General features: G+C 30.2%; 1 protein-coding gene across 1 annotated transcript; it reads right to left on the bottom strand.

Annotated features, from left to right (window-relative positions):
* Positions 1-901: 901 nt before the first annotated feature.
* Positions 902-8,603, bottom strand: LOC130821540 (patatin-like protein 2). Its single transcript, XM_057687330.1, has 7 exons — positions 8,396-8,603; positions 7,088-7,275; positions 5,751-5,937; positions 5,089-5,250; positions 3,585-3,887; positions 2,299-2,471; positions 902-1,317 (listed from the first exon to the last, which is right to left on the bottom strand). The coding sequence occupies exons 1-7, from the start codon at positions 8,525-8,527 to the stop codon at positions 1,188-1,190; spliced, it is 1,275 nt and encodes a 424-aa protein (XP_057543313.1). The 5' UTR covers positions 8,528-8,603; the 3' UTR covers positions 902-1,187.
* Between the last annotated feature and the right edge of the window lie 3,383 nt (positions 8,604-11,986).

Genomic DNA, 11,986 nt, shown 5'->3' with positions numbered 1-11,986 from the left:
CATTAAATTAGTGGGCATTGAGTAATGTTTATGTTTTATTAGAGACCAATAAACGTCACTGAACTATTACTTGATAATGGAACGAGCTTAATGTCGCTAAACCTATTGGGTCACACTGTATCAACGTGTAAGATCAATTTGTGTGGTTGGACCTATATTAGTCTAGATTCATATGATTTGGACTAGATATTGTTCATAATCTCACTATTTAATATAATGGTTATATTAAGTAAATAAAATACATTTGTAACTCTTAGCATTAAACTTTAATGTTTTATGAGACTCTTCAAAACACCCAATTAAGCTAATAATTAATTAGCATTATTAGTATAAGAATTGAGAGCATAGCTTCATGGTGACATTATTCTTAATGCTTACTTACCGTATTCTTAATGCCTACTTTCAATATCTTAAATATCTACTTACATTATTCTTAATGTCTACTTACAATATTTTAAAAACCAATTAGAGATGATCTCTTAAAGAGACCATCTCTCACAAAAATTTGTAGATTATTGTTTAATGTGTCGATGTTATAGCTTCGGAGGAAATAAAAGTTGAAAGATACGTTTTTCAAATGGTTTTTAAATATTTTTTGGCTATTTAACCCAGATATGACACATGTCTCATGATGAGACCGTCTCATACAAGAATTTGTGTTAATAAATTTGTGCTTGTACTTAAGACCCACATAAGAGGAGAATTAACTACATACATATCCGTTGAGGTTTCATTCTATTAACCAATTGGTATTAGTATGAGTAGTAACCCATCAAGTATATATATTAGTCAATTTCTCTCTAATTCTTCAATGTAAAATCAAAACCTATCTATTAAAAATTTAAAGTATAAACTCTCATAATTAAAAAAATGTTAAAATTAATGAAAAAATATTAAGGTAGAGTTGAAATATGTTGATGAAATAAAAAAAAAAATAGTCTCATATTAAAACAGTAGCTCCCATATCCTATTAAACCTAATTTCCTCCCCTACTTTCCTTGCTTTATCCCACTTTTCTCATTCTCAACACAATTTCGACTCCCCTGCATTCCTTGCTTCATCCCACATTTCTCATTCTCTCTTTTATTCAGAAAATTAAGGTTAAAGAAAAATATATATAAAATTATCTCTATACACAAGAAGTTAAACAACAACTTAATTACTAACAAATAAATGCAAATTTTTTTTTAATTATTATCACAATTAGAAGTTTGAGGATGTTGAGAATGACGAGCTGGCCCATAATGAGCACGTCCTTGCCCTTTTGGCGATCTGAAGTAACGTAGTTGCCTCTCTTTTGATAATATTTCAGCCAACCTACATTATAAATTACAATGTTACATCTCAAAAAATATTAAATTTTATAAAATGTTGACTCTTTGATCGCATTTTCTTTTATAAATATGAGTTATTGTCTTCCTTCCCTCCTCAAACCCTAATCATAGTTTTTCTATGAGCGGGATACACTAAGTATGATAATAATGAAATGTCGACTTCAAAAGATAGAACCTTATAGTATAATTACAAGATCTTATTTATTTTTCTTCATCTTAAAATTATAATACTCAATCATAAGTAATAATGTTTGATGATTAATAGTAGCTAGCTACAAAAAAAATGAAAAATAAAATAAGCTAACTAAGTAAGTTATGTAAAGTTATGTTAAGCAATATAGCAAAATAATTTACTAAAAATTATTACAGTTTAGTTAAAAAAAAAAAAAGAAAAAGAAAGTAATGCATAATTGAGTCCTTTATTTAAATTTAAATTTATGAAAAATAAGGAAGCATAGTAGGGTCAATTATTTTGTATCTCAAACCGTTTGTTGAAATAAGAGTATTTTTTATCCATTTATTCCATTTTATTTTAGCTTTTATAAAAATTTACAAAATAATGTGAGAGTTTCACTTTAATTTTCTTGTTTAAGTAATATCGTTTGTTTGTAGGACTCAAAATAAACATCTACCAACAACACATGCAAATTAGGATCACAAATTCTCAAACTAATGAGACGGTCTTAAATAAAAGTACAAAACATTTTACTCGATCAAAACATGTTTATTTGGACAAAATTCAAAATAACAAAATTATAAAAAAATCAGTCAGGACTATAGCGAGCTTAAGAAAACTTGGGTCATATAAGCACATTTTGTTTTCAATAAAGCCCAGTCCAACACATTACATGTTAATTTGAATCTAACCTAATTCTTATCCAGCGCATTACACAGATCTCATAATAACTAATAACGCAAAAAAAGTAGAAATCATGAAATGTTATCGAAGATTTTGGTGACTAACCTTGTGAGTATTTGTTCATTAGTGCGTTGACTAACAGGCTCACTCAAACCAGTCGCCAAATTAACATTTGCAACACGTTGTTTGAGCAAGTTTTCTCCAATTTTAACAAGATTTTCTAAGTTTTTCACTGTTGCAATGTCAATAGATGAAGCATCTCCTGTTAGTTCATCAGCCTGCATGTAATTTTATGCATTTCAGAAATTAAATATATTTTATACACCTAATATATTTAGCTGAAAATTAATTTGAATTGATCAACATATATAAAAAAAAATTAAAACAATCAATTTAAAGATTAGACCAAACAAAAAATCCGTACATGTTGTTATCTACTGTGATTCATGAAGATAATAGACCAATATATATTTTTTATTTTTAGTTTGAATCTAATCATAATACTTAAGTTTAAAAATTCATAAAATTAAATGAGCACACGTAACTCGAAAAGGACGTTTGGGTCATGATCAGTTTAATGTGAGTCATGCACTTTTCAAATGTGTTAAATTTTGACTGAATTCTCATTAATCTATAAATTATAGTGAAAAATTTTCATATAAGATTTTAATAGATTAGTCTTAATAAATAGTATTTTTAAATTATTAACTTTTTAAGTTTTGGAAACTTACAATTAAAGTTATTTCATCTCGTCTAGTATGAGACCATCTTATCAAGAGACGTACATATATAATTAGTCAATTTCTCTAATTAATCACTTTAAGATTGTAAAGAATTATTTTAAGACAATAAGAGTATATATTGGGCCAGCATAATAAAGACGGTTTCATCATGAGACTGTTTTATCTAAGAATTTGTGAAATTATTTAGCTTAAAAGTTTGTAAGGGCCGAGTTGAAAATGAGTCGAGCCAAAAATGGACTCTACTATATTTAACATAGAGCGGGCTATAAAGAGCCAAATAAGGCCGAAAATGGGCCTTTATAAACAGAAAAAACGAGTTGTACTACAATTATTATAATTACAATGCCATGTGGATTATCAAATTTTCACAATTTAATTATTATAAATGATAATTTAATTATTATAAATTGACCAATGGAGATAATAATAATTTCTATGTACAAAAATGGGTTGGATCTGGCCGGGCTAGGCTTTTCAAACCCGATTCAAATAAGCCCATATAAAATTTTATGAACCTTATCCGACCTGACCTATATTGACTTAGGCTCAATCAGGGCCATTGAACACCCCTTATTGAGATATAAAGAAGGGAATGGAGAGAAAAAATAGATCCACACAGGGAGTAATATATATAATAGAAGTATATACCTGGATCCTAATGTAATTATTTTCACAATGAAGTGCCTTGAAGACAGTATGAAGATGAAAATCAACCATATCACCACTAGCTTGCATGAACACCTCCATCAAAGGGCAAGAACCAGCATTTGAAACCCAACCTAACATTCCCCACTTTGCTGCATTTTCTGCACAATACTTATCTCCACATTTGGATGCACCAGTTCCTAAAGATAACACTACATATTTATGATAATCTGATGGTTTTATTGGGTAGAAATCAGGGTTTCCACTATATATTTCATTTGATACTTCATTTATTGCTGTCAATGCCTATGAAACACACAAAAATTAGCTATTAGTTTCAACTTTCAACCCAAGAAAATCTAGCCATGATCCATGTTATTTAATGATTAAACATTTAATTAGTATTGAATTGCGTAACATGTAACACATAAGAATAAACGAGTGCATTTATGTAAAAGCTAAGTTATTAATATCTTGGATTAGCCCAGGGGCGGATGTACTTTGAATTAATGTTGTTAACGGACAACATTTTAGTTATGTATAAGATTATTTATGTAAAAGCTTTTCTCGTTTCCTTTATTATTAGTTTTTTTTTTCTTTTTTGTAGCTGTTTCTACGTATTTTTTATTTATAGGCTCTATATTTATCTTTCCCGTGCAGTTACTTCTCTTTATCTTTCTCGAGCCGGAGGACTCCTTTGGCCGCACTCTCCTTTATGGGTATGAGTTATCGCTGTCCTTCCCTCCCCAAACCCTGCCCATAATATTATTACGATTATAAGAACATATACTATACAATAGGTTGCATCAAACATAATGAATTTAAGTTTATTTTGCTTATCATAACTGTTGAGTATATAATATATCTTGAAATCTCAACCATGAACTTAACCTTTTGGTTGAGTTGGTTTCTTAACATGGTACAGAGTCAACATGATAAAAGGTCAAGAGTTCGAATCTCAACTACCCCTCAAATTCCAGTAGAATATTTCGCACCAAGTTTGAGGACATGTATTGTATCCATGCTTTTAGTCCAATGGGCTTTTGTGTAAGGGGACATGTTAGAGTATATAACATATCATGGGATCTCACAACTAGCTTAAGATTTCGGTTGAATTGGTTCCTTGACAGTAACTCCTAAGAATTGGCCTTGGTCATTGTAGCCGTTAATTAGCATTTGTAACACGCTCTTTAGTATAAGGCCTCATTATCAGAGGGGCTCTAAAAATTCATTTTTATTCTTCTTTTACTAAACTTATACATTAGCTAGTTGAATAGAAATTTAATTAATGAAGGTATTTTATCATATACTAGTATTATGATTATGTTTTAATTAAATTGTGAGGGACTATCAGAGAAAAATATTGAATTAGTACAAGAGTCTTAAAATTTACGAGACGATCTTATTAGTTGTAAATGGAATTATTAAGTATCTATTTATTATCTCGATGATAAATATGTTAAAATAAGAAGTGTAGCAACTAATATCAATCAGATAAAGTAATTACCGGATTGTTAGCAGCTACACCACCATCGATTAGATTGAATTCTCGCACTTCTCCGTTTGCGTCTTCAGTCGTGAAAAAATGGGCCGGTAGAAAAGTTGGTGCAGCAGAAGTTCCAATGCATATATCCGAGAGTAATGCATCCATGCTTGGAGTCCTTTTTACCTAAACACATTTTTTAATGTTTTTCTTGAAAACAATAAATGAGATTTTTCAAAAAAAAAAAAAATATATATATATATATATAGAAGTATAGAACCCACTAGGCTTTAAAGTAATGTTATATTTTCTCAGTTTTTTATAACTACACTTGATCAGAAACGCTTGTGGCTCAATGGATAGAGCATCTGCACATGGAGTAGAAAGCTTGGGGTCAATTAGGGGATTCTTGACTGCGCGCATTTCTCTTTACTCCCTCCTTAGAGAAACGGATATGATTTGTCTGCATCTTTTAGGAAGAATAAAACCCCCCACCTGAACCATAACTACACTTGAATTGTAAACACTATTCATCAATTCATCTTAATTTATAAAAAAATTTTAAAAATAGTCAATTGAAATTTTTTTTTATTCATCTTAATAGATATTTTAATCATGACTAATTAATAAAGAATATAGTCATTAAAAAAAAATAGAAATATAAAGAAGAGAGGATAGTAGATTACCTCATAGCTAGAGAAAATGGTTGGTTGCATATTTTTTATGTCAAATGTTGGCACCACAATGTTAGTCAATGTTTGATGCAATTTTGTGTTTCCTAACTTGTCTTTAATAAGTTCATGAAGATACTTGCCATCATGTTTAGGTCCTTCAATTAACTTCATCATGTTTCTTGCGTGATTTAAAAAAGACCTATATATAAATTATCAATACAAAAGAAAGATATATAATTAGATAAAAATGTTGTATTTACGTATTTTATTTTAGGTTACTAAAATTATATTGGTGAAATTCTCCTATTCACATGAAAAGTGGAAGCGGAGAAACCCTTTATAAAAAATGGGTTCCTCTATCCATGTTGATGCAAACTACGTTGATTGGTTCCTCTAAAATTGTTTGTACAGTTTATTTGAATTTATGAAAAGCTTTCATTTTCAAAAGAATAATATTGGTAAATTTATAAAACAAGAAAACTAGTAAGCAACTAAAATCCTATAATTTATTTCTTTCATAAGTGTTTTATTAGCCATTTGAAATATATTTAAAAAATATTAAGCAGATGTAACACGTTAGAAAAAGTCCACAAGTGGATATTTAAAGAATGAAGTAAAGGAAATATAGCTTTGAAAATTGAATAAAATTATGACATTTGATATTAATATTGATGATGAAGTTTCTACAAATATCAACAAATCTCAAAAACAAAATTTTAGTGGTAATTTTGATAAAAAGTGTTATTACATTTTCATGGTGGTGAATCTTTTATACCTAAGACACAATTTAGTTTGCAAAGCACTGGACATAGAGAAAGTGTTGAAAAGGAATTCCCAACTGCAAAGTGCTACCAATGAGGTTTGGTTTTGCACAAGTTTTCAAACACAAATTGTTATGAGAAATTTCTCCGACACAAAAATAGCTCAATTAATATAAATTAAAGAGAAAATAAAAATGTGAGCTTCTTGTCTTAAGGTCATCTCTTTGAGAAACGGTCTCTCATAAAAGTGGGTAAATCTCAAATGAGACGGTTTTATGGTGACACCATCTGTTCATTTTTATTGATTGATCCAATGTACATTTATTGTCTTAAAATGATCACCAATATTTTCAAAGTGAGTACTTTTATGTTCTTAAAAGAAAAGTGATCACTTATTAACATCTTAAATTAATCAATTAGAAAAATACTCTAATCATATAGATTCGTTTTATATTTAAAAAATCTCATACAATGATTGTCGTTGATTTTCTATATTTTTTAGTTTGGCCCATTTAATTCAAATTAAAAGAAATCCCACATAGATTTTTGAAGTATGTCAATTTTAAAAGGCAACGGAGATATACATACTTGTGGCCTTGAGGAAATATATAGGGACAATGATCAAGGTAGAATTGCTTTATTTCTTTAGCAGCATAAAGAGGGCGATTAGTAGAAATATCGGGTGCTGCCAGCATGGCAGTAATCAAACCTCCGGTACTTGTTCCTGCTATCACGTCAAAATAATCTGCTATCCGAGCATCCTCACCGTCCAATTTCTGCATCAATCATTTTTCATTTCCATTTACATAATTACTTATTTTCAAAAATATTCCCATATAATTTTTTTTAACGAAGATGACGTCAAGAAATCAATTCAACCGAAAATTTAAGCTAATGGTCAAGACCGCATGATATATTATACACTCTAAAAAGCCCCCTCACACAAAAGTCTTTTGTGCTAGAAGTGTGGATGCGACACATGTCCTCCTCATACCTGGCGCTGAATATCCACTTTAAATGAGAGGTGGTTGAAATTTAAACCCGTGATTTTTTATCACAGTGGCTTCTAATACCATGTCAAAGAACCAATTCAATCAAAAGCTTAAGCTAATGGTTAAGTCCCCAACATATGTTATACAATCTAAAAGATGATTCATCTATTAACAAGCTAAGAATAAACTATTCTTAGAAGGTAAGAATTACTCATTGATCAGGATTACTACTAATTAGTAATTTATAGCCTATTTGTTTTTGGGTGTGGCAAAATAGCATTTGGATATTTTAACTTAATATTTTGGTACAAATAAATGGTTGGGTAATTAAACAATATAATGCTAGTGTTTGGTAATTAGATGGTTAAATCAGGTTATAATTGTGAATTAGCCAAATTATAAGTCTCTTATACTAGTGAGTTCAATATTAGTTGGTCAATTCAGTTGATGAAATTAACTAGTTAAAGCAACTACTTTAATTAGCTATCAATCGTTTATCAAACACCCACTTATTAAATGTATGAAACTCAATCGGATTTATATACAAAATTCCAAAAATAAAGAGTTTTTCAAAAGCCATAAGATTTTTTTGAACTTAAGATCTAAAATAGATTCTTTGATTGACTTTTGTTATCTATAGACTCTAACAAGTCCCCTCTCTACAATAAAAATTTCTAAGATATACATCTCGCCTCTTTAACTCCACCCTAAGTAAAAGTTGCTTAATAGTGTTGAAATAATGAAATAGTATTGTATTTATACTAATTAATTCTTAAAAAAAAGAGAAAGTATAATTATTAATAATTGAAGTATTAGATACATCAAAAAACCTAATGGAATTAGTTGTAAAAAAAATAGAAAATGGAATAAATAGATTATAAAGCAAAAATATAAAAATGATGACCTGAAGTTGAGCTTCCAAGAAAGAAAGAATAGTAGCAGGAATAAGACCACGAATTCCACCACCATCAATACTAAGAACAGTAATTAGATTACCATAAGTTGGAGCTTGTAGTAGTGTGTTTCTTCTTTCCATTACAAACAAGAGCAAGATTATTTTCTCTATCTATTTTCTCTATTTTTGGTTGATAATAATATGTTAGAAATTAATTAGTGAGGTCGACTTAATTAGCTAAGATTTATAAATAATTATTGATTTCCAAGCAAGGGTAATACTAAAATTAGAGATTTTGACCTAGTAAACCTAAATGCACCAGCACTATATTAAAAAATGTTTGAAAATCACTCTATCCAATGCACTTATTTAATCTTTAATATATCTAATTATATATAATTAAAAATTATAAAAAGTTGATATTAATAAACTTTACATAAACACGAATCAAATAAGATCTTATATGAATATGTTTAACTTATAAATTAATAATAAAATACAATTTAAGAGTAATAGATGGATAGTATCTCAAAAGTTAATGAAATATCTAAGGTAAATAGGAGAGTACTTTTCTTTTTAGCTCTTTTTTTTATTTTCTATAATTGAAAATGTTTTTACTTATTTTTTATTTTTATTTATATATTTTAACTCTCCTTTAATATTATCCATACAATTTAAATAATAAATTTATTTTTTAATTTTTGTGCAATATAAAACTGTGATAATTATTGTGTAGGGAAAAAGTAGTTGGTTTAGTATGTGGAAATTTCAATGGAGTGCAAATGCAATCTTAATTTATATAGGTCATTACTTATTATTGGTTGAGTTTATCATGTCCAACTACAATCATAACTTATAGTAATAGGTTTTTATATTTCTTGTTAGGTATATTTTTTTTATGAGTGGTTAAGGAAGAAATGGATTTAAATTAAGTGGGTGAAAGAAATGAATAAATATAATAGAGATAAATATTTAGTTTATGAATGAGTTAATGACGTAAGAGAGATTGAGCGTGCATTCAGCCTTATGTCTAGATATATAATTAGCAAATTGTTTAGAATAAAATACAATTATAATGTAACAAATTTATTGACGAATATACAATGCTATATTAACACTCTCGTTGTTCCTCACAATTTATCTAAATTTGTACAAGTAACTAACTATTAATCACAGTATCCCAATCTAAGTGATAAATTTGGATACATACTAGATTGATTGTTGGAAGAGAAAAGTATAAATGAAAGATAAATAAGTTTTAAATGGAATTATTTTATGGATCACAGAGTAAGCTGAGGAAAAAGGATAATTGAGTGACATTTAATATGAAAATCATGCTTGAAAAAGATAAAACTTATTCTAATTGAAATAAAATTCGATTATTAAGTCATGAATCGAATTAATAGAATTAAATAGCAAGAAAATGCTTTAGAATGGAATAAATGCTGGAAAAACCTTCTTATATTGGGGGAATAAAAGTGAAAGTGTTGTATATTAATTGTCATGTGAATGAATGACACCTTGTATCAAATGTTGTTTATTATTGAAGAAAATGAAAATTAAGATTATGATGGAACTAATCATCTACTTTTATTTTTTTATAATAGTGGATAGTGTTTTATATCCTACTCAGAAAGATGGGGAGAATAAAAGCAATTGGGCCAGACAACATTTTGATTGAGGTGTGGAGGGGTTTAGGAGAAGAGGGCATTCTTTGGCCGACTAACCTCTTTAATATTTTTCTGAGGACACATAAGATGCCAGAAGAATGGAGAAATAGCACACTAATACCTCTGTTTAAAAACAAAAGCGATGCACAAGTATGTGGGAACTATAGAGGTATCAAACTTCTAAGCCACATAATGAAATTGTGGGAAAGAGTGATAGAGAGTATAATTAGACAGGAAACGGTAATTAGAGAGAACTAATTCGGCTTTATGCCAGGAAGTTCAACCACTGAGGCAATTCATGTTTTTATGAGACTGATGGAGAAATATAGAGAGCGAAAGAAAGATCTGCATATGTTGTTCATTGATTTGGAGAAAGCGTATAATAGCATACCACGACGTGTCATGTGGGATAGCCTCAAGGCTAGAGGTATTTCTTCGGTGTACATTGAGGCTATACGAGATATGTATGACAGAGTATCGACTAACATTCAAACACCGGTGGGGATAACAGAGCCTTTTCCGGTTAAAGTTGGACTACATCAGGGATCAACTCTAAGCCCTTTCATTTTTACTGTCATTATGGAAGAGATTTCTAAATCTATTTGAAAGACGGTACCGTGGTACATGCTATTCGCTGACGACATAGTGCTGGTAGTAGAAACTAGAGAGGAGGTTAGTATTAAATTGGAAAAGTGGAGGGAAGCTTTAGAAGGTAAAGGGTTGCACATTAGTCGTACGAAGACCGAGTATTTGCACTGTGACTTTAGTAGGACACCACCGGTAGGTGAACCAGAGGTGTCCATTGATGAAGCAATTGTCAAAAGTACGACCAAGTACAAGTATTTGGGATCGATTATTCAAAGGGATGGGGAGATTGACGGAGATGTAAATCATCGTATACAAGCGGGTTGCCTCAAGTGGCGAGCAACCACCGTGGTGCTATGTGATAGGAAATTCCCAAGCAAGTTAAAAGGAAAATTTTACCGGGCGGCAGTCAGACCTACTCTGCTATATGGGACCGAATGTTGGCCTATAAAGAAGATTTTTGAACATAAGATGGAAGTACAGAAAATGCGTATGTTGAAGTGGATATGTGGGCACATATTGATGGATTGAATTAGGAACCAAGAGTTTAGGAATAAACTAGGAGTAGCCCCTATTTCTGGAAAAATGCGCAAAAATAGATTGAGGTGGTTTGTACATGTGCAGAGAAAGACTCTCGCCGCCTCTGTGAGAATGTTAGAAAGCATTATAGTAGAGGGTAAGAGGAGTCGAGGAAAACCTAGGAGAACTTGGGATGAGCAAATAAAAGTTGACTTACATTAGTTAGACCTCTCTGAGGGCCTGACTAGGAATAGGGGTAGTTGGAGGCATTATATCAATTTTTTAGACTACTAATGTCCTCTTAGATTACCTTTTGGTGTTCTTGCCAGCTTGCTTTTCTCGTTTATTTTATTATTAGTTTTTTTGTTTTCTTTTACTTTGTAGGTTGTCCTACTTATTTATTTGATTTATATGCATTTAATGCATCTTTCCCGTGTAGCTTCGTCACCTTATTTTTTTCTCGAGCCGGGGGACTCCTTTGGTCGCGCTCTCGTCTATGAATATGAGTTGTCGCCGTCCTTCTCTCCCCAGACCTTATCCATAGTTTTTCTGTGAGCGGGATATAGTGGGTAGGATGATGATAAAGTGTTTTATATCCTGCTACAATATACTAAGATAATATTTATTTATAATTCTATAAATATAAATTTATGATTGCTGGTCGGCGGGTCAGCTAATGTCATCTCCTTGGCAAATGAACTTACCAAGTCTTCTAATCCCTCTCATCCAAAGAATCAACACATTATCCTTTTTAAAATATCCCGTTAAATTAGCCATATTTCTATATTTTATATTTTCATCCATATTTAACTTATCTATCATTTCA

This window comes from Amaranthus tricolor, chromosome 1 (assembly GCF_026212465.1).
Source record: "Amaranthus tricolor cultivar Red isolate AtriRed21 chromosome 1, ASM2621246v1, whole genome shotgun sequence".
Taxonomy (NCBI): domain Eukaryota; kingdom Viridiplantae; phylum Streptophyta; class Magnoliopsida; order Caryophyllales; family Amaranthaceae; genus Amaranthus; species Amaranthus tricolor.
Note: the sequence above shows the minus strand (reverse complement) of the source record. Positions and strands in the feature narration are given on the sequence as shown.

Excerpts from the sequence above, each read along its gene's own strand:
- LOC130821540 (XM_057687330.1), bottom strand. The coding sequence starts at position 8,527 with ATGGAAAGAAGAAACACACTACTACAAGCTCCAACTTATGGTAATCTA. Across the intron at positions 5,938-7,087 it reads ATATTTCCTCAAGGCCACAA|GTCTTTTTTAAATCACGCAA; the intron begins GTATGTATATCT and ends ATTTATATATAG. Across the intron at positions 1,318-2,298 it reads AATGAACAAATACTCACAAG|GTTGGCTGAAATATTATCAA; the intron begins GTTAGTCACCAA and ends TTTATAATGTAG.